The 24,680-nt window shown below is 33.2% G+C and overlaps 2 protein-coding genes across 2 annotated transcripts in view; one reads left to right on the top strand and one right to left on the bottom strand.

Annotated features, from left to right (window-relative positions):
- LOC307160182 (neprilysin-like) overlaps positions 1–24,680 on the bottom strand; it is a 339,754-nt gene that overhangs the window by 170,503 nt on the left and 144,571 nt on the right. The window lies entirely within an intron of this gene.
- On the top strand, positions 15–18,881 carry LOC307160181 (uncharacterized protein). The gene is made up of 15 exons (XM_079874085.1): positions 15–6,432; positions 6,572–6,854; positions 7,149–7,255; positions 8,129–8,291; positions 8,377–8,458; positions 8,619–8,729; positions 9,770–9,811; positions 9,922–10,387; positions 10,531–10,691; positions 14,670–14,898; positions 15,022–15,086; positions 15,240–15,389; positions 15,473–17,345; positions 17,458–17,622; positions 17,796–18,881. Exons 3-15 carry the CDS (start codon positions 7,153–7,155, stop codon positions 18,014–18,016), a joined length of 3,831 nt encoding a protein of 1,276 aa, XP_079730211.1. The 5' UTR covers positions 15–6,432; positions 6,572–6,854; positions 7,149–7,152; the 3' UTR covers positions 18,017–18,881.

The raw sequence follows: 24,680 nt of genomic DNA, 5'->3' as shown, positions 1-24,680 counted from the left end.
AATCCAAACTCTGTGCACACCTGATAAAAGGATTACAATACAAATGATTAACTATGCAGCACACAATTGGGAAGTCACACAATTGCTCTAGAATTTGTTGTAAAATATAATTAGCTGCGTCACAATAAACTTTATACATTTAAGGCCTTTCTTTAACATGGAAAGGCACAACTCACAATCTTAAAATCTAGGGCTGGACCATGATTTAAACATCTACAATTTTCAAACGAACATACAATAACACTTAAACATTTGTGTATTTTGAAATGAGATTGCCACTACATGCATTATTGTAAATGTTAAAATCTATTTGAATAAAACATTTTAAAATAGTTCAATAGGTTGAGCAGAAACATACCTTTCTTTTGAGTAGTGGATTCTCTGATGAAGTGTTCTTGTTGAACAACATGAACTGTTGACTTGACTTTTCTAAAAAAAACAAAACAAAAAAAAAACAAGGAAAGTAAAAAAATAGTAATCGTAAACATGTTTAACAGTTGCAACATCTGTAGAATAACTGGTAAAACATTGTTTTTTATGTTTGTTAAATTGACCATTATGATTTTAAATATACGCAATATCATCATTGTTGGTACTACAAGTCTAAAATAAGGATTATTCTAAATTTCTAAATTACTCTTCTAGACATTTTAACTATCCGCAAAAAGGAGTATCAAAAATATAAATTATAAAGATACCAATTACTAATGAAACCAATTTGAAATTCTGAATTGTAACAGCGTAATTATTTATTTTCTTTATAAATAGATCAATCAAAATGCTGAACTTACCTCATGTTGTAGAATATGTTCTCCTCCTTCAAAAACGCAAGGTTCAAACAGAGACAAACACTTCCAAAAGACACGAAAGAGTGAATGTTCTGTGATTATATCCCACAACCCCAACCATCTCTGGACAGTGATTGGGTCTCCAGATAACTGTTGCTATAGAAATGCTAATTTCTCTGGGATTGGAAACAAACTGGCGCCTCCAAATATGTACAAGTGGGTGATTGTTGCTTAGCTTACCCTGGAAAATAATGCTGTTGCAAAAACACTTAATTATGACTTAGTACACTGCAAAAAAAAAAAAAGTTTAAGACTTACTTATAATACACATTTTTGAAAGTCACATGAAATAGACCATATTATTTATTTCAGATTAGTTTTAATAAAATATATTTAGTTAAAATGTCCCAAAGAAATAACAAACACCATATGACACCAAGTGTATCAGTGAATATTTACACACACATTCAATATATATATAGATTTATATAGATTTGTTTCTGGGGTAGAAAATAAAACAACAATATGGTAATCTCTACAAGATCTGTTTTAAAGTGAAAATAAATAAACTCATATGGGGTTATATCATGTATTGGTGTAAACAGTGAACTATATTAAGTATGCAGAACTCCAAATAAACAATACATGGACCAGTACTTTCTTAATATCATTAATCTTGCAGCACAACTTCAATTTAAATGCATCATCACTTTGGATTACATTTTCAGTAAGGTTCTATTCATTTAGATTATGTAATGCATACAGTTATCTGAACTAACCAATAACATCATACACACATTAATGCACAGTGTATTATTTTAGATAACTTATTCATATGAGCTCATAAAATTACAACCGTTTATTTATAGTTTATGGTAAATTAACAAATGAAACCTCTTTGTAAAATGGATAGCACTATTTCTAAATTTCCATTAATTAACCTTATGATCAAAGATAAAACACAGTAAATAATATATATGCCTAGTTTAATATAGTTCTTCTTAGTTAATTACTAATTTGTTGGTTAGTTTCATAGTAAATTAAGTTTATCCAGCTGTTTATCATAACAGAATAAACACTGAAAAGGGTGATCATGAACCAGACGTGAATCCATGAATAGCTGCAATTCACAAGTGTGAATTGAGTGGTTTTAGTTACAAAAAACAGCAATATCATTTCATTTACATACTGCTTAAACCTTTTTCTTTTGGAATGTGTGGTTAACGATTTCCTATACATTTGCCTTTACATATGATAATCACAGGTGATTACAGCTGTGACCTGACAGACTGTTTTTATCTAGTGGAGACCGGGTGTTAATAGGAGACATTAAATGCTTCGATTCCCCAAGCAGATATACCAGAAGTAAAACAATCAGAGGCATAATTAACCCCTTGATTGTCAAGGATCACTGGTGGCCCCAGATTATTTTATTTATTACTCTTTAAAACATCACACTCCTACTTGATCTGCACAAACTGAGCTTCATTAGGAAGGTTTAAGACCCCAGCTTTGATATTTGACCACTGTTTATAATTAAACTGGTTTGAAGTTAGATAAGTTTCTTAATTTATTCCAGAAGTGCAAAATAATTAATCTGTAATGTTCGTTATCTTGAATAGAAATCATCACTCATACAGCAGCCATTCATCTCATCTCCAGTTTATTTGTGTTTATATAGGCCTACATACAATATCCACGATCTCCCAGGGCTATTAGGCCAATGATGCGCACATTTGGAGAAATAATTGATATGATATCGTCATACAGAATAATATTTCTATTTATTTCCCACTGAATTATGCAATCTGAAGAGCTCAAACAGCTAACAGAGCCAGCGATGACTCTGCTCTTCCAGATTTGCGTCAGCAAACGTGATGACATCAGTTCGATATGATTCGTTTGTAAAGCTGTCAATCATCTCATGGTGAACCAACGTGACCATAAGGCTGTCCTTCTGGATGACGCAGTGCTGTGTACACTGTGGACAAACAAAACTAAACACATCTCTTCATCTGATACAAGAAGCTAATAAATGCAGGATTCAAGTTATTCTGTTTTGTGTGTGTTTGATTTCCGTTCGATTTTGGTTATTGTATAGGAACAAAGAATGTTTACAGTATGCATGTGAGTAAAAATAGCCCATTGCTTCATAAAAAAATGCAAAATAGCCTATAACATATTTAAATAATCTTTTTTGACTTGAAACCATTTTAAATTGCGACCGAAATATGATACAAATACTCAATTGTGTTTTAAAGTGAGCTTTAAGTGAGAGTGTAATATTAATAAATGATATTGTGTCATGTAGCTTGAGGCTGCCTGTTGAGCTAATGCACCTTCTACATGAGCTTCCTATTTCATAAAATCATGTTATTTATTTTTTTTAATTCAAGAACAGTTTTTTTTTGTTGTTGTTGTTGTTGGTTTTCTAACAAGACTTAAGATAATAGATGTATTGCTCTTGCATAGTGGAATGACAGAGATTTAGATGACCAAGCAAAAAATACAGGGATACAGGCATTAATGACTGAATTCAAACAAAAGAATAAGAATAAAAGAAAAATGAAGATTAAAGGGTTAGTTCACCCAAAAATGAAAATTCTGTCAGTATTTACTCTCCCTCATGTTGTTCCAACCCCATTAGACTTTCGTTCAACTTCGGAACACAAATTAAGATATTTTTGATGAAATCTGAGAGATTTTTTTTACGTAGTGTAATAGCGTAGCGCGTCTGTGTTTCACGTCACCACGTATCACACATGACCACAGTCGCCCAATAGCCCGCTACGTTATATTACACTATGTAAAAAAAAACCTCGAGGTCCAGAGAGAAGGAAATGAAAAGAGGAATAAAGTCGTTATTTTTGTTTGTTTTTGCGCACAGAAAGTATTCTTGTCGCTTTACAAACTTAAGATTGAGCCACTGGAGTCACTTGTACTATATTAACAATGTCTATAATACATTTTCTGGGCCAGCAAGTTGAGGTGTCCATAAGCCTGCAGGAGGAGTGATCCAGCACTCAGATTTAATCAGAAATATCTTCATTTGTGTTCCGAAGATGAACGAAAGTCTAATGGGGTTGGAACAACATGAGGGTGAGTAATTACTGACAGAATTTTCATTTTTGGGTGAACTAACCCTTTAAGTCTCTTGAAAAGGTGCTAAATGTTCGTCGATTTACATGAATGGGCCATTTCTCCTCACCAGACCAACCAGACATGTTGAGTCAATGACTCTAAATGACAATGAGAGTCAATGACTCTACATGAGTGTTTACAGGGGAATAAGATATTTGGTCTTACAATAGGCTTCATAAAATGCATTTAGAGATCATCCTCAGATTTGATATTCTGAAGCTCAGAATATTTTATACATTTAATAAATATATTCTTAATATTTGATGTTTTTATGTTTGAGCTTATATATCTCAATATTCATAACAGTCTGATAAATTTTTAGTCTTGAACTGTAAACACTCAAGTGATGGCTTTCTAAATATATGTTGGTTATGTGCCTATTCAGAATGATTTCTGAGCAGAAACTTTGATATTTTTGGTATGTCATAAATGCATCACTCACCAAAATTGGGGGTGACTATATAATTGTTTTAAATAAGCTATTCATCTAAGCTGTCTATACAAAACATTGTAAATAACCAGTTCAGTTGTAACAAGTAGGCTTTATCATCTGTATAATTTATTTAATGAATCTGTTTGAGATCAAATTAATGCTAGATGTTTTGATATAAATTAAATATCAAACATATAATGTTAGTACATGGCATGACTGTGTTTAATTTCACTCAGTTATTTTGATTTATTTCCAGATTCAATCATAGGCTTGTTCTTACATAGTAGAGCTTGCGCAGTTTTCAAAAATGGTGCTTTAAATCTCTTGACAAACTAAAAGACTTAAATTACATTTGTATGTATTCTAAATAAAAGACACAGGTTGTACTGAATGTCAGCTTGCTTATTTTTGTAAAGATAATGATTTATTGAGTCCACATGCCATGTAAACTTGAAACTATGCTTCAAATCACAGATCGAGAGCTGTCGTTCAAACCACAACTCTGCGATGCTGTTTACAAATGTTGGTTGGAACTAATACTTCAACGTTTGGTAAAAAATAAATAAAAAAATAAAGTAGATTCATTTTATCATTTCATTTTCATTTAAGTAGCTTTTATAAATGTGCAAAGAAAAAAAAAACATTACTGGTGTGAATCTTGAGACAAAACAATGGCATATTTTAAGATTCAAATTTGAGGTTGGTGTCTCTAAAACTATGCCCCCAGTTTCACAGACAATGCTTTCTCAGACGCATGTTTGAGCTGTTTTAACTGAAAACATATTTAAATTATGTATTATCAATTATTATCAATTGTATTACAGTTTTTATATTTGAGCTTGTATACCTTTAAAATATGTGTCTCATTTATTCCCCACCTGGTAAAATGGGGGCTGTCTTAGAACATTTTAAAGAATTATAATGTATAAAGTGGTATAAATAATTGTGGTGTGACTTGACTGTATATAAATTACAGAGCTGATTGAAACATATCCCAATTGCTCTGATCAGATGGTTCCTCACTGCTGTTTTCCAGTCCTTGGGTGGACTGCTACCCTACCCCCCAAATACCCCCGCAGGCAATTTGCATTTCTATGGAGAAGAGCTTCAAAGGACAGCATGTCATAGACACATAGGCCAGACTGTGAAAGTTTTACCTTAGGCCCCGTCCACACTACTGCATTTTCGTTTAAAAACGAAGACTTTTTGCTACGTTTGCACCTCCCGTCCACACTAAAACGGCAAAAACGGAGACCCAAAACGGAGAAGTTTAGAAACGCTGCCGACCCGTTTTTCGTTTTGAATCTCCGGAGGGCGTTTTAGAGTGGACGGGTCAAAACGGAGGACTTTAGAAACGATGACGCAGAGGCTCACGCTCGGCTCTATGATTGGGTGTCACCAGTCATGGAGTATACACAGGTAATATTCAGTACCAGTAAACTTCACCCGCTGGAACAGTTTCTTACAGTAAGAAACTGGCGCGTCTCAGGCGCGGTAAACGCGTGCATGCTAGAAATATAACCGACACCTATTTTTCTTGCGACACGCAAGCGTGTTGGAAGCGTTTTCTGGCAAAATGGAATAGGAAAAGATGTTTATATGTCATTTTGACACAAATACATATTAATAAATGATATTTTGATGTTTGAAAACATTTTTTACAGTCTATGCTTGAAAGTCTCTAGGTTTACACCGGCACGCACATGCCCAGTGTTGGTGAATGGTCACGTGATCCGCGTTTGCAGTCGTTTTAATGTGGACTGAGATCAATTCTAATACGCAGCTAATACGCAGTGTTGTTTTTTTTTTGTGATTCAACACAAGGTACTCTTAAGTAAGTGGTATGAGCTTTCTTTTCAGATGTGCTATACAAGTTAAGTTAAACCAACATAAATATGAATGCCCATGGTAAATGCTACGTCCTATATAACCATTTGATTTACATTAAATGAGAATATTTTTATATTTATTTACATTGTGTGAAATTACTTTTTTTCTTTATTAACTTTATCATTTCTATCTGCCACTGGTATAGGTTTGTGCTCTGTGCTCTATACGTACAGAAAAAAAGTGAGTAATTATAATGTATGTAATAGTAATTGAGGAAAAGGAATTTTTCCTGATCCAACTGATGTTTACAATTTGAACTGAATTTAAAAACAATGGACTATACACTTATTTTGAACTGGCTGTTTGATTTCATTCACAGATAAATTTGCATAACAGAACCAATAGTAATGATGGGTAATTGTGGCTAATCTGTGGGCGTCGGCCCAATCACTGCTCAGATAGCAGCATGTGTATCATCTATTCTATGTTCCTAACTCACACTTCAGTTTTGCCATTTGGAAGACAGCTCCTATACGCGATTGTTTCCTACATTGGAGAGTTATCTTTCTGTTATAGTTTAAAGACTGTATCTACCTCCAAGAACCTCATAAAAAGCGCACTGAGACATTTCTCATCTCAGTTTTTTCTTTCCAAATTAAGAGGTAAGTTGAACATTATATATTTTATGATAATTTGTAAATGCTAATTTTATAAAATATTGATATCCTCTTACAATGTAAATATGCATGTATATTACCGGTAATATTATTGATAATCAGATTGTTGGTAATTTTTTTTATTTTATTTTATTTTTTTACTACATTTTAAATTGTTACCCACGGTGTCATCTTTTCAATCATTTATTTTCTATGAAATTCTAAAGAGGTATTATTTATTTATTTATTTATTTTGCATATGAAGTAATCCTACATAAAATAATTTTAAATATTTCACAGGAAAATGAGACCCAGAAGAGTTTTTCCTGAAAAAGAAGCTTTGTACTTCATTGCTTCTGGCAAAGATAAAGACACATTTGAGAAACAATTCATGAGTGAAGAGAAAGGTAAGTTACTACATACAATTCTCCCATCAATACTGTATGACTTTGCAAAACTTAAATAAAAGCTAAGTGTGGTCACTAATTAAAGGAATAGTTCACTTAAAAATGAAAATTCTGTCATCATATACTCACTCTCATGTTGTTTCAAACCTGTATGAATTTCTTTCTTCTGCTGAACAGAAAGGAAGATATTTAGAAGAATGTCAGTAACCAGACAGTTTCTGGTCTCATTGACTTCCATAGTATAATTTTTTTCCTACTATGGAAGTCAATGGGATCAGAAACTGTCTGGTTACTGACATTCTTCTAAATATCTTCCTTTCTGTTCAGCAGAAGAAAGAAATTCATACAGGTTTGAAACAACATGAGAGTGAGTATATATGACAGAATTTTCATTTTTAAGTGAACTATTCCTTTAATGTCAAAGGGTTGGGTTTAAAATATGAACCTAGAGAAAGCAGGCTGTTAAAACAAAACACGCAAGAGGGGAAAAAACATGATTGCTTTGACCAGTTAAAGGTGGATTTACATCTGTTTTCCTGCCAGTATTTATGTTATAAGCTGCTGATGTCTCTAAATTAAACACTATTATGTAAATGTGTGAGTGCTCTTGATATTATTTGTAAGTAACTGCCAGTTAGAATGTGAGGGGCCTGTGTAATAATGGAAATGATGAATATTTAGTGTCTGATTTTTTCAGACAGAAAATCTGATTTTTTTTTATTTATTATTATTATTTTTTTTACACTTTTATAAAGATGTAGATACAGTTGTTTTCGAAGTAACAATACCATTGAAAATAATTTAGACAACCTGAATAACTTCATGAATCTTTTATCATACTATTAATTTACTTGTATTTATACTATTTATTAGGTTTTGGAGTAATTGCCACAAAACACATTGAGCCAGGTGAATTCCTGTTGGAGTATGTTGGAAGACACATCACTGGATCTGAAGGAGAGAACCTGTTCAAAGACTACTCAGCTGAAAATGCAGCATTTTTGTATTTCTACTCCTTTCAGGAACAATCTTACTGGTAAGATTAAATTAATGAATGTTCCAATGAAATATAATACCATTATGACAATTCAAAAGTGTTTTTAAAATATTTCACCACACAGTGTTGATGGCAGTCAAGATACAGAAAGACTAGGACGATTCATAAATGATGACCACATCAAGCCAAACAGCAAAATTAAAATAGTAAGTCTGTCTTTAATGTATTCTTATTCTTTGTTTCAATTACACCTTTTATACAGCCTCATCTTGTAGCATTATTTGACATTATTAAAAACTAGGCGACTTTTCAAATGATGTTTTTGTTGTTTTCATTTGTGTGTTTGTGTGCTTTTGTAACCAATAGATAATGGATGAAAAGAAAAGACCACATCTGTGTGCATTTGCGTTAACAAAAATCAATGCAGGAGAAGAAATTTTATACGACTACGGAGATCCTAACTGCCCATGGAGACAGGTATTTAAACTTCTATTTCTATTTGTTGGTGTCTTATTTTCATTATTTTATCAAGTGGTGAGGAAAACTTGCTAACACTTTACAATAAGGTTAATTGGTTAACATTAGTACTAAATGACCAATACATTTGTTACAGTATTGGTTAATCTTTGTTAATATTAGTTAAAATCCAGCTGTTTCAATGTTTGTGCATGTTACTTCACAGTGTGTTATTAATTTTAACAAATACAACTTATGATTTTAATGATGTATCAGTACATTTTTAAATTAACAATAACCAAAGTTTAATAAATGCTGTTTAAGTGTACAATTTTTACTTTAAAAAAGCAAATTATTGAGGTAACACTTATATAGTTTTTATATGGTAACACAATAAGGTTTCATTTGTTAACATTAGTTAATGTATTAATTTGCATGAACTAAAAGCCATACATTTGGTAAAATATTTATTCATCTTTGTTAGTGTTAGTTAATGATACTCCGGCTGTTCATTGATTGTTCATGTACATTTACAACGTATTACCTAATTGATTTTAATAATGCATTACTAAATGTTGAAAATAACATTAACAAAGTTTAATAAATGCTGTATAAGCGCAGTTCATTATTGGTTTGTTAACTAATGCTAGCTAATGAAACCTTATTGTAAAGTGTTACAAGATTCTCTTATCCTCAACAATACTGCTGTACAATTTTTACCTTTAAAAAAGCTAATTATTTAGGTAACACTTACACAATGAGGTTTCATTTGTTAACATTAGTTAATGTCTTAATTCACATGATCTAAAAGCAACACATTTGGTACAATACTTATTCATCTTTGTTAATGTAAGTTAATTAAACTCCAGCTGTTCATTGCTTGTTCATGTACATTTACAACGCAATAACTAATGTTAATAAATACAACTTTTGATTTTAATAATGCATTACTAAATGTTGAAATTAACATTACATACTATTAAGAAATATTGTAAAAGTGGTGCTCATTATATGTTCATGTTAACTACATTAATGATTGCTTTTAATGTAATTTGTTTCAGAAAACCAGTATTTCCACATTCAGAGAGATCAAGGAAAATATGGTAAATATATATAGAGAGGTCTGTTCCTTCAGCTGAGTTTACTAATAACTATATACACTGTAAAACATTTCTTACATTTCAATATGCTTTTGCTTTTTTGCATTTTACAGGAATCACGATGGAAGAATTCATTTGAAAACTTTGATTTAAAGCCTGGTTTGATGAAAATGGATGACCTTGTTATCAACACAGAAATGAAGATTGCAAATGGATGCAATGCTGCTGAGATTTTCCCAGGAGTCTTCAACAACTGCAAAGTTGCAGTGAAACGAGTTGCCAAACATGTTTCCAAAACTGAATTGGAAATGGCTCATTTCCTGAGTTCAAAAAATTTACAAGCAGAGCACCTTCTGCAACACATTTCAGTGTTGGAAGACACTTACTTTGCCTATTTTGTGTCACCTCTTTGTGAATATAGTCTGATGGAGCTGATTGAAAACAAGGATTTTCCTGAAAGAAAAAGCCTGATAGAGAATCGAAGACTAGAGATCTGCCAGGAGTTACTGCAAGGACTTCAGGAACTGCATTCATATGGAATTTTGCACAGAGACCTGAAGCCTGAAAATATTTTGTTTGGTAAGAGCAGTCTGTGGATTAGCCATAGCTATAATTATCCTGTAATATCAGCAGAAATTTTCATTTAAAATGCATGAGCATATGATAATGTGGATATCATTTTAAGTGTTACATTTTTTGTGAGCATTTTTACTTTTCTACAGATATAAGCAATAAACTGTACATCGCAGACTTTGGAGCAAGCAGAAAACTTGATCTGGCACAAACCACACTGCTCTCTCAAATGGCTGGATCTTTTTCTTGGTCGAGTTATGAAGATGTTGGAGGCATGCAATACAAGTACAAGAAAGAATCAGATATCCAGGTAAGGGTTGAAAATATCATGTTAAAACTTGTTAATTTGTGGGAGGACGCCGGCACACAGAAGTGTTTTTTAATTACACTATATCAAAGTTACTTTAAGATTTAATGTAAAAATAATAATAAAAGGCAAATTATACATTATTTAAAAGGTTTAAGACTCAATCCTAAAAATGTTTTACCTCTGTTTTATTATAAATATCTCATGGTGACTGTAATTTAATTTCTTAATTTGTGTCAAAGGAAAAAATCTGCTATATGGTCATCATGAAAGCATTTGACTACACAATGTTTGGTCTCAATTTATTTTGATGGTCTCTTTAACACATTCTGTTGATTATAAGTAATGTTACAACTACATGTGAACTAATTCTCATTAGAGTACTACAGGAGTATAAGTAGACTAGAGACTAAAATGTAGGTTAGAGTAAAAATAAGTTGACATGTATTATATATTTAGTCAGTATAATGTCTATTGGGGTTTATCACAGTCAAATTTTAGCAGATATTAAGCAGATATAGTCTACTAATACTGTAATTACAGTTGGTTGACATGTAGCTGCACATTTATTTATAGTTAGTAGAATGTTCAAAAGGGACCATCAAAATAAAGTGTTCCCTTTCATAGTCACTACGAGTTACGACGTGACGACGAATAACGTCTCCGTTCCCTACTCAGGGAACCAGGGAACTTACTTAACTGAGACTTTTCCAGCATTCCTCTGGGTTTTTAGTTCAAAAGTGAACACATTTGGAAAAATATTGATGGATTCTCATTATTAATTCACATTTCAGAGTGGAGTTTTATTTATTTATTTATTTATATTTTTATCCTAAATTAATCAATGTAACCAATAAAGAGCAGCGGGTTTCAAACCCTTGGTCGCGTCCAATATTTAAAAAATGGGTTGTCTTGATGATTTAATGAAAATGGACTTACATAAAAATGAAATAAAATTAAATTAAAATAATAATATAAAATAATATTATATAGGCCTAAGGAAATATGCTAAATATATTTTGATTTAAAAAAAAATATTCAATAAATCAATAAAATAAAATACTGCAAAAATATGCAGCTGAGTTAGTTTCATTTTACTCCACAAATAAGGTGATAGAAAGTAAACAAAAAATAAATAAATGGTCATTTCAAAAGTTTGAAAACCACTGGTATAGAGCATTAAAAACTGGTATAGAGCATCCATTCATTAACAAAATAATTATGACCTTGTGCAGAAAGTCAAGAACGTTTACTAAAACAAATACAATTATGATGTTCCATGATTTTCCAATCACAGTGCTGGTTATAACTTAAGTATTGTATTGTACACAGTTACTCATTCCAAATTACATGACACAAATTGCAGTCAGTGATGAAATCTAGATTAATCTAGATTACAATCTAAATACAATTTATTAAATTTATTACAATAATTTACAATATTATTTACAAATAATTTACAATCCTGTAATCTAAATAATTTTAGGTAATGTAATTGGACTACTTTGTGAGTACTTTTGACCCTAACGATTCAATAGGATAATTGTGTACCATATTGATAAAAATACCATGAGAAAGAAAATATATATATTTTTTTGCTATCAATTTTGTGAAGTGCATTAACTATTATAGCCATTAACTATTATAGCTTTTAGCCTTTATTACAGTATGTAAACTATCCTATCCTCTAAGCCTCATCAGATCACAAAGAGAATGTATTTTAAATACTTGAAAGGCCTTATAAGTTTTGATAACATGGTTTTGATCTAATAAATTGTCTTGGTTTGATGCTGAGAATTTTAACATTGAGCACATTTTTTTGTAAATTTGAACGACAAAAATCGGTGTTGCCTACACCGTTATCCTCTTTTTACAATTTGCACCCTGTTGACTTCAATGGGGCAAGTACTAAACCTGCTTTTAGCCTCTTAACATCCTTCATGTGTCATTACAAGTGCACCAGCCATGTGAGTGATTCCTTCAGAGTGAACACGGGTGAATCTGACTGCAGTAGATGTGAAAGGGTTTGTGCTGGAGCAATCTGTAAATTAATCTGGCCGTTAGAGTTATCATCTGCAGATTTTAAGTTAAACATGGTCAGGTCTGTGGCTTCATTGGGTTTCTGTACTTTAACAAGAACCAATTTCTGTTTTGTCATAAAATATCAATGAGAAAAATATTTTCTAAAAACTTTACAATACACTTAAGCCTATATATTATGTTTCTTAATGATTGTAATTATGATTTTATGACAACAAATTGCGAAGTGTCTTCTTTAACCCTTTCACGTATAGTGGTCACTACAGTGGACAGCTATTAATAAAGCATTTTCTTGAATTTGCATGGGTTTTTATGGCAAAGTTGCACATCAGCCTCATTGGACCCTGGTGCATCATCCTATAAATTGCAACCAAGGGCAAGCCGTTGTGTTTCGATTTTTCTCCCCTCCAAACCAAGATGGCCAAGGGTCAGTCAGACATGCCAAGTTGCTCCGGAATATCCACCCATTCCTTCTATCCTAGGAGACTCAAGCAATATCTAATGAGTCATATCACAGTAAAATTTTCCAAGTTTTGATTTTAGATTGAGAGAAAACTCTGATTAATCACATGTCCACTGTAGTGGACGTCATGCATCAACTGCTATATTTCAGCTACAATTCATAATTATAATGGGAATGTTAAAACTTAAAAACTTGATCTGCAGTGAATTTTTTACTGTAAATAAATGTATTTGTATTATTAGAATGTAATTTTCATTGACATCGAAAAAAGTAATCTGAATTTGTAATGCATGTTACTTGTAATGCGTTTCTTTACTCATAACATCAAAAAGTAATCTGAATACGTAATTCATGTTACTTGTAATGCGTTTATATATTCGTTACATCAAAAAGTAATCTGATTAGGCAATGCACATTACTTGTAGTTAATTACTTGTTAGATCAAAAAGTAATCTGATTAGGTAATGCATGTTACTTGTAACACATTACTTTACTTGTAACATCAAAAAGTAATCTGAATGTGTTATGCATGTTACTTGTAATGCATTACATCCAACACTGATGAGATGAGATTGAAAAAATGTAATGCTAGGTTTTCTCAGAGGAGGGCTATGATAGAAATGTGCATGTCCATCTTGAACATAATCAGAATTATCAGCTAATAAGGGTAAATCTCCATACTCTGGTGCACTGGAGGGAACATCTGAGTGGGTTCCACAGTTGTGCCTTGACAGTCTGTAGAAAATTCTGATGGAATCACGTCCTCATGTTCTGATATCAAAGATACGCGAAGTGCAACTTGTATGAAGTTGTACGAAGCCTTTCCAATATTTTTAATTTATATTTGTTGTATATATTTTATATTTTCAGTTTCACATGATTTGATATAATTGTTTTGATTAGTTTGTTAAATTCACATACTTTATCTGTTTGATTATTGTCTTATATTTAATACAGTATATCTTCGTTTTTAACCATAACCGCATGCTGTCCACTCAAGTGGACACCTGAAGATCTCTTTGAAAAATTTGTAAAAAATCTTGTTTTTCATGCCCTAAGAGGAATAAAAACACATAGGGAAAAAAAATACTGACTAAGGTTATCATAATTCATGCATGAAAGGGTTAAAATTAGACTACAACTATGCTTCTATTCCAAAAATGTCATGAACAATGAACTTCATGAACATCCCCTATTTAATTTGGGGATGACAATTCTTAGGTTTGGGTTCAAATGGATTAACAGGTTACATGTATGCAGTTACAATACTATTTTAGTATGTGATCAATATGATTTGTAATCAGTTCTGTCAAAAATGCATACATTTGTTCTATGTTCAATTGTTCTGAATGCTAATATTCGAGCAGCTTTCATTTGAGCACAGCAGCATTTTGTCATCATTTTAATCATCTTCATTCATTCTGCAGTTTAGTTGTGACCATTTCTGAAATTTTTGTAAATATTATTTTATTTTGTAGGTAGCAGGATGCTTGGTTCATTATATCCTGACGGATGGGCAACACCCCTATCAGACAACTACACCCTACTCCAAGGATCCAGTTGGGCTATCTCAAAATGTCAGAATGGGTAACTTCACTCTTCAATGTGAAGAAAGATGGACAAGACAAAAATATATTATTAGCAGAATGCTGTCTAATTCAATCGAAGAACGTCCCACCATTGAGGAATGCCTTCAGTCTTTCACATGTACGTTCCAAGACTTACACTTTTCTCTTCACCTCATTAATAAAACTTTGTAGATTTTACAAGAATGTAGAAAAAAAATCCTTAAATTATTGGATATCCTTAACAATTGTTGTGCATTTACAGGTTTCATACACCAGTCGGATTACACTGGAATCACAAACAACTACAGCAATGTGAATGAAAATGAAGTAAGTACTTTTCATTTTCATAAAAAAAAAAAAAAAGTTTAAGACCAAAAAGACAACAGTGATTCTAAAACACAGTATGTGTTTTAGAATCAGCAGGCTCTAGATAGAAAACAAACATGGACATGGATTTCACACACTGTTATTGTTTTACAGGACAGAACCCATACAGCAGATTTCTGTCCCCAAACGTCAGATGAGATGGACATCCTAGAGAGTACCGACAGTGATAAGCCAGAAAGTGTTTGCAGTGATGAGATGGATTCATCTTCTCACACTGAGGAGGACTTATATGAGTCTGAAATGGTAATTAAGGGTTTTATACTTTATAATATATAACATTGTTATTATTTACAAATACATTTCAGTTGTGTGGTTCTTTATTTCAGAACAACACTGAACAACAGGTTTCCTTTTCCCTGGAAATCTCAGAAGAAGAAGAAGACGACACAAAAAAAGCTAAAGGACATGTTGCAGAACGCATCCAAGGAAAACCACTTATGAAGAGTTGGATAGAAATAGATGAAAGTGCCCACGGCTGTAGCTCTCAACAAAATCAAATAAAAGTGAAAATGTCCTCAAACAGTGTACATCAACGCATCTATGACAAGAAGAATTACTGTCTTTACTGTGAGAAGCCTTATCCAAAAATTGCAAGACATCTACAGCAGAAACATTCTGAAAAAGTTGAAGTTGCAAAGGCACTTGCACACAACAGAGGCTCAAACATGCGTACTCTTCTATTAACCAAAGTAAGGAACATGGGAAACTACCACCATAACAGTTCAGTCCTATCCTCTGGGAAAGGACAGATCATACCAAAAAGACAAGCAACTCGTGAGTCAACAGCAATAGACTATCTGCCTTGCAAGTTTTGCTTTGCTATGTATGTCAAAACAGATCTCTGGAGACATCACAAACGTTGCAAATTACAAGACAAAGAAAATATGCCAGTGAAACGAAAAGTTCAGGCAAGTTGTTCTCTGTTGTTGCCAATGGACTCTGACGTTTCTAGTGGACTTAAAAATATTATTGAAGATATGACATATGATACCGTTACTCAAGTGGTGAAATCTGACCCGTTGATTCTGTCACTGGGTGAGAGAATGTTCCTCAAAAACGGAGAAGTTTCACGGCACCGGGCAGACATTAGAAATAAGATGAGAGAACTTGCCAGACTTCTTATAGTGACAAGAACTATTGATAAAGACATTGTTGCTTTGAAGGACTTGATCAACCCAGGAAAGTTCAACACAGTACTTGAGGGAGTAAAAAAGATGACTGGATTTGATTCCTCAACCAACCGATTCTCAGTCCCTTCAACAGCACTGAAACTGCGTCATTCCCTTGTGAAAGTGTCATATATTTTGCAGGGAGAGGCTTTACGTCAAGAGGATGATGCATTGAAGGGAAGAGCAGAGCAATTCAGTAAATTAATTGAACTAGAATGGACAATTCATGTTTCATCTAATGCACTGAAAACTTTGTACCAGAAAAAGTGGAACAGTCCCCAAATGCTGCCTTTAGCAGAAGACATAAAGAAGCTCCATGATCATCTAAAGTGTCTTGAGGAGGTCAACAAAAAAGCACACATTGAACACACATCACAAAGGTCATGGAGTGATCTCTCTCAGGTGACTCTAGCACAGCTAATATTATTCAATCGGCGTCGAGAAGGTGAGGTTTCAAGGATGGAAGTCAAAACATACCTGCAGAGAAACAAACAGATGATTCAGGATGAAATTATGGAGAGCCTTTCACCTTTTGAGAAGAAACTCTGTAAGAATCTCACCAGAGTAGAGGTACGGGGGAAACGAGGCCGCAAAGTACCAGTACTATTTCCCACAAATATAACAGAATCTGTGGAACTTCTAATTAAAACTAGAGAAGATGTTGGGATTTCCCCTAGCAATCCCTACATATTTGCTCGTCCTTTTTATGGATCACAGGAGAGCATCCGTGGTTGTGACTGCTTAAAGCGATTTGCAGAAAGCTGTGGGGCTAAAAACCCAGAAAACATTACATCTACAAAGTTGAGAAAACATGTAGCCACAGTTTCTCAGCTACTTAACCTGCAAACGCATGAACTAGACCAACTAGCAACTTTCATGGGTCACAACATTGAAGTCCATAGGGAGTTTTACAGACTGCCTGAAGAAACCTTACAAGTTGCAAAAGTGAGCAGAATTCTGTTTGCCCTGCAAAGTGGAATAGGCAAATTTAAAGGAAAATCTCTGGAGGACATAACGCCAAACATCAACTGTAAGTAAATTACTTATGTGTATATGTCTTTTGTTTAAACAATTCATAGTGTCCACACTTTGTAAAAATCTACTTTTAGTTTTAAAGAATGTGAATGCTCATTTTGTTACAGTTGAAGGGGGCTCCAGCAACTCAGACACAGAGGATGCTGAATCTGAAAAAAGGATGACAGAGGATGATCATTCGGAAAAAAGGGCTGCCACCTCAATAACGACCGCAGCCTCAAGAGAGGCAGTTCCATTCTTTAGGATTTCACCACTGCCTTTAAATAAAAAGGGTTTGTTATTCCACTTTGCATAAAAAAATTGTATCTACATGAAACATCTTGACATGTATTTTAAGAATTGTCTGTGCTCTTCAGCTTGTAAAATCTACATTATTCAAATTTTGGTTATTCTTTAATTCAATTAATTTGATTTACTTACTTAATTTCTTAATTTATTTTAACAGGAAAGTCCAGAAAGACCTGGTCAGAGAAGGAGAGTAAAATTATTGAACATCATTTCAAGAATTTCCTAAAGGAAATGAAAGTCCCTGGAAAAGTGGATTGTGAAAGATTCTTAAATGAAAACAAGATTTTAATTGGTAATGAAAGAGAATGGAAAGCAGTAAAATACTTTGTGCACAACCGAATAATCACTATCAAGAGAAATTTGTGTCTACAGTATTGAACCTATAGCAATACTGGGACCTTGCATATGGAGTATTGATGTTTTATGTCACAATACTGGGAGCTTGCGTATGGAGTATCGATGTTTTATGTCACAATACTGGGAGCTTGCGTATGGAGTATCGGTGTTTTATGTCACATACTGGGAGCTTGCGTATGGAGTATCAATGTTTTATGTCACAATACTGGGAGCTTGCGTATGGAGTATCAATGTGTCATAACATTGGTAGTTCATGTAAATGGAGCGTCAGTGTGTCATAACATTGGTAGTTCATGTAAATGGAGCGTCAGTGTGTCATAACATTGGTAGTTCATGTAAATGGAGCGTCAGTGTGTCATAACATTGGTAGTTCATGTAAATGGAGCGTCAGTGTGTCATAACATTGGTAGTTCATGTAAATGGAGCGTCAGTGTGTCATAACATTGAAATGATTGACTATGTCCAAACTATTTGAGTGATCGATCATTTTCTGTCTTTTTTTAAGTTGTTTTAAAAAATCACTATTTTACACGTGCTTTTCGTTAATATATTTCATGGTATTTGTAACTTTTAATATAATTTATTTGGTGTTACCCTTTTATTTATTTAATTATTTATTTTATATAAAGCAAAGCAACTTGTTTCAGAAGCAATATATCGTTGATGTTGTGGTATACATTTAGGCACTCATCACTGAGGGTGGAAAGTCTGCACTACCGCAGGGGGGGCTCTTTTAGTGAGCTTATGAGATTTTCTATGTGATAAACTGAATGGTTTATTATGTGAAAAACCATTTCCGTTGTCAGGAGTGCAGCAAGAGCAAGTAAGAAACCTTCAGTTTAGGAGTGTGTGGACCTTAAATAAACTTTAACTTGATTTCATTCAACATGCTGTAGGTATGCATTTTTTCACTATTTATTCTAATTGCAAGAACTGGTTTATGAGTGTTATTGTGAATAATATTACTACGTCATTACATATTCTGTAAGTCAAAACTCAAACTGAACCAACTGAACATTTGAAATGTGAAAATCAACATAAAACTTTGAGTTTTGACCTCCGGTAGAGGTGGGCATATATTAATTGTTTTAATCTAGATTAATATTGAAATTAATCTAGATTAATCTAGATTAAAATGGTTCATTTAAATTATGCCGAAGACATTCAGAATATGTGTGCTACACAAAACTGGACTATAAAAGTAAGTCTTTGAGAACGGGTTTCTCAAGCCATGTGGCGCATTATACCAGGGGGTCATCTTCTGTTTCCAAAATGCATCATAAACTGCTTGAGAAAGCTGTTCTACTCATAGACTGTAAAAGGTTACTACTGTACTGTTACCGTCCGTAGGCAACATTAGGTAGGCCTATGTTATTATCAACTACTATAGGCTATCAATTTGGGATGGGCGATATGGCCTAAAATCCATATTGTGATATACATTGCAGCCTCTTGTGATAACGATATATATTATTAAAAAAAAAACATTTCAGAAAAGGTTACACAGACCCTGCTAAACAACTGCTAAATGTTTTTTTTGTTTTTTTTAGGGTGCATGTTGTTTTGAGAGCATATATTGTGCAAAACTGTAAGTATACAACATAATTTTGCAGATAAATAAAATTTAAGTACACTAGCTGCAGAGACTTCAGTAGGTCTAATGTTTATTATGGCCTGGAGCTTATGAAACCCCAAATTTAAAATTAGAATATTGTCTAACTGATGTCTTTTCAGTTAAAAAGAAACACAACAATGCTTCTTAAAATCAGGCGCAGACAGAGATTATGTGCTACACCACTAAGATATATTGGGAATAATATGCGCGCGCTGGTATTCAGTGATATGTTTCATTTTGAATTTGAGGTGGTAGAACGGATTAGTCGTGTGTTAATTTACCGAACTGTTACCCCAGACACTCTGTCTATATAGTTTGCTGCTGCTCGTCGGGCGGCTTAAATCCGAACCAAGTCCAAATAATGGATGTTACACGATCTTTTTCACCAGCTTTCACTTTCAGCTGTGTTTACTTAAAGCCCATGTTGCAGGTTAACCACCACTGTCGATTAATGGGTACATAAATCACTCAAGATATGTATATCATTTTTCAAATGTCTCAAAAATAGCCTCAGCCTGTTTTAGAACTATACAGAATGAGTGGAGAGTTGGTGAAGTGTCCTGGCGAGTTGCTATCATTTAACAATGCAGCAATGAGCACTGGAGCTAGTCTACGAGCAGCAGTGCACAATAACGACACTTTTTTTTATCTTTTTTTTTTATGAATAGCACAATAGAGTGAAAAAGCAACGTTTTCTTTATATCTAGTGGCAGTGATCATGACGTTAGTTCAGATAAGTACCGCTAACCTTTGTTATAGTGTCGTAGTACTGGTAAACTTTGTCTTTGTCATCTAGAAATAGAAGGCATCATGCTAGCTATATGGGCGTTTCTAAGCGTTTGTCTCTTCCTCCGGTGCAAATGTTGTTGCAAACGTAACGTTAGCTATATATATATAAATATATATATATATATATATATATATATATATATACAGTATATACAGTATATATATATATATATATATATATATATATATATATATATATATATATATATATATATATATATATATATATATATATACTTTTTTTTTTTTACTTTGATAAATTATTTATTTTTTTCATTCTTTTTTCATCTTCATTCTTGCTAATAATTTTTATTTTTTATTGTATATGTTTATCTTTGCATATTGGTCTCTATGTGTGTATGCAATGGCAAGTTAATTGTTAGGGACTGCATATACATAAAAGATATATAATGTAACTTATAGTTATAGTTACAAAATAAAGACACTATTCACACACACACACAGATCCAATGCAGGCAGAAGTCCACTGTTGGTCAGTGTAGAGCGATAGTCCCCTATGTTAGTAATATAGACATGTATGTGTGTATGTGTGTATGCAATGGCAAGTTAATTGTAAGGGACTGCATATAGATAAAAGATATATAATATAACTTATAGTTATAGTTACAAAATAAAGACACTGTTCACACACACACACACAGATCCATTGCAGGCAGAAGTCCACTGTTGGTCAGTGTAGAGCGATAGTCCCCTATGTTAGTAATATAGACATGTATGTGTGTATGTGTGTATGCAATGGCAAGTTAATTGTTAGGGACTGCATATATAAAAAAGATATATAATATAACTTATAGTTATAGTTACAAAATAAAGACACTGTTCACACACACACACACAGATCCATTGCAGGCAGAAGTCCACTGTTGGTCAGTGTAGAGCGATAGTCCCCTATGTTAGTAATATAGACATGTATGTGTGTATGTGTGTATGCAATGGCAAGTTAATTGTTAGGGACTGCATATATATAAAAGATATATAATGTAACTTATAGTTATAGTTACAAAATAAAGACACTATTCACACACACACACATATCCATTGCAGGCAGAAGTCCACTGTTGGTCAGTGTAGAGCGATAGTCCCCTATGTTAGTAATATAGACATGTATGTGTGTATGTGTGTATGCAATGGCAAGTTAATTGTAAGGGACTGCATATATATAAAAGATATATAATGTAACTTATAGTTATAGTTACAAAATAAAGACACTATTCACACACACACACAGATCCATTGCAGGCAGAAGTCCACTGTTGGTCAGTGTAGAGCGATAGTCCCCTATGTTAGTAATATAGACATGTATGTGTGTATGTGTGTATGCAATGGCAAGTTAATTGTAAGGGACTGCATATAGATAAAAGATATATAATATAACTTATAGTTATAGTTACAAAATAAAGACACTGTTCACACACACACACACACAGATCCATTGCAGGCAGAAGTCCACTGTTGGTCAGTGTAGAGCGATAGTCCCCTATGTTAGTAATATAGACATGTATGTGTGTATGTGTGTATGCAATGGCAAGTTAATTGTAAGGGACTGCATATAGATAAAAGATATATAATATAACTTATAGTTATAGTTACAAAATAAAGACACTGTTCACACACACACACACAGATCCAATGCAGGCAGAAGTCCACTGTTGGTCAGTGTAGAGCGATAGTCCCCTATGTTAGTAATATAGACATGTATGTGTGTATGTGTGTATGCAATGGCAAGTTGATTGTTAGGGACTGCATATATATAAAAGATATATAATGTAACTTATAGTTATAGTTACAAAATAAAGACACTGTTCACACACACACACACAGATCCATTGCAGGCAGAAGTCCACTGTTGGTCAGTGTAGAGCGATAGTCCCCTATGTTAGTAATATAGACATGTATGTGTGTATGTGTGTATGCAATGGCAAGTTAATTGTTAGGGACTGCATATAGATAAAAGATATATAATGTAACTTATAGTTATAGTTACAAAATAAAGACACTGTTCACACACACACACAGATCCAATGCAGGCAGAAGTCCACTGTTGGTCAGTGTAGAGCGATAGTCCCCTATGTTAGTAATATAGACATGTATGTGTGTATGTGTGTATGCAATGGCAAGTTAATTGTTAGGGACTGCATATATATAAAAGATATATAATGTAACTTATAGTTATAGTTACAAAATAAAGACACTGTTCACACACACACACACAGATCCAATGCAGGCAGAAGTCCACTGTTGGTCAGTGTAGAGCGATAGTCCCCTATGTTAGTAATATAGACATGTATGTGTGTATGTGTGTATGCAATGGCAAGTTAATTGTTAGGGACTGCATATATATAAAAGATATATAATGTAACTTATAGTTATAGTTACAAAATAAAGACACTGTTCACACACACACACACACAGATCCAATGCAGGCAGAAGTCCACTGTTGGTCAGTGTAGAGCGATAGTCCCCTATGTTAGTAATATAGACATGTATGTGTGTATGTGTGTATGCAATGGCAAGTTAATTGTTAGGGACTGCATATAGATAAAAGATATATAATGTAACTTATAGTTATAGTTACAAAATAAAGACACTGTTCACACACACACACACACAGATCCAATGCAGGCAGAAGTCCACTGTTGGTCAGTGTAGAGCGATAGTCCCCTATGCTAGTAATATAGACATGTATGTGTGTATGTGTGTATGCAATGGCAAGTTAATTGTTAGGGACTGCATATAGATAAAAGATATATAATGTAACTTATAGTTATAGTTACAAAATAAAGACACTATTCACACACACACACAGATCCAATGCAGGCAGAAGTCCACTGTTGGTCAGTGTAGAGCGATAGTCCCCTATGTTAGTAATATAGACATGTATGTGTGTATGTGTGTATGCAATGGCAAGTTAATTGTTAGGGACTGCACAACCAATTCAAAGTGTCTAGGAAGAGAGAGTGTTAAAAAAGAAAAAAAAATTATGAATGATAAGAAGCATCTTCTCGCCTCTGCTTTTAAAACATTTGCCGCCGGGCAGTCTGTATTATTTACCCTGTTGTAGATTTAAATGGTCAAACCTCAAGCAATAAAATTTTTGATATATATATACACATACATATACATACATACATACATATATACATATACATATATATATATATTATATATATATATATATATATATATATATATATATATATAAAAATATATATATATATATATATATACATACAAGTTACAAAATGGAGACAGACTTCACTGCCAGTTAACTTCACTGTTCACACAAACACACACACACACAGTTCAATTGCAGGCTAGAGTCCCCTGTTGTATAGGTAGAGATCGGTCAGAGTTTCAGGTCCCCACTTGGCATGTTTTTTAAAAAATTTAAAAATGCATATTTAAAGTTATATTATGAAAAAAGACCTTAAAAGAAAATTTTGTATGTAATTTTTGTTTCTTCAAAATGTCTAGAAACCATAGTCCCCTCTTGGCCAGTGTAGAGCGATAGTCCCCTGTTAGTAATATAGACATGTATGTGTGTGTGTGTGTGTGTGTGTGTGTGTGTGTGTAAACATGCATTATGGAGTTAAAATGGAAAAACTGGTTTGCTTTAGTGCAGAAAAATGGTGAAAATCAAGAAGTTTAAAGTGAAAGTGAGCCAATAAGTGGTCTTCTACTGCCCTCTGCTGGCCATTCTACTTATTAATGAAGTCTACTCACATATGCTTTTGCATTCATTAGACCAGTGGTCTCAAACCGGTTCCACGGAGGGCCTAGTGTATGCAGGTTTTCTCTTTTACCTTGAACCAAACTGATTGAGTAGGTCACTAATTGGTTAAGATCTCCCCTCACCTGGTAGTCTAGGTCTTAATTGGGCACTAATTGAAGGGAAAGACCAAAAACCTGCATACACTAGGCCCTCCGTGGAACCGGTTTGAGAACTCTGCATTAGACACTAAAAATCACTTATATAACAATAAAACACTAAAAAATCACTTATATAACAATTACTATTGTAGCACAATCATATTTTGTCAGAGTTTATCACTTCATTTTTACTGATACTTCACATAATTGCTAGCAATGTGGTAAATCATGGTAAATCACACTAAAAACATGGTAAATCATAATAAATAATACTAGAATGTGGTGTATCAAGGTAAATCATACTACAATCCTGGTACATCATTCTAGAACTGGTACATCATTCTAGAACATGGTATATCATGGTACATCATGCTAGAACATGGTAAATCA

Source organism: Squalius cephalus, assembly GCF_949319135.1.
Source record: "Squalius cephalus genome assembly, chromosome: 6".
NCBI lineage: Eukaryota > Metazoa > Chordata > Actinopteri > Cypriniformes > Leuciscidae > Squalius > Squalius cephalus.
Note: the sequence above shows the minus strand (reverse complement) of the source record. Positions and strands in the feature narration are given on the sequence as shown.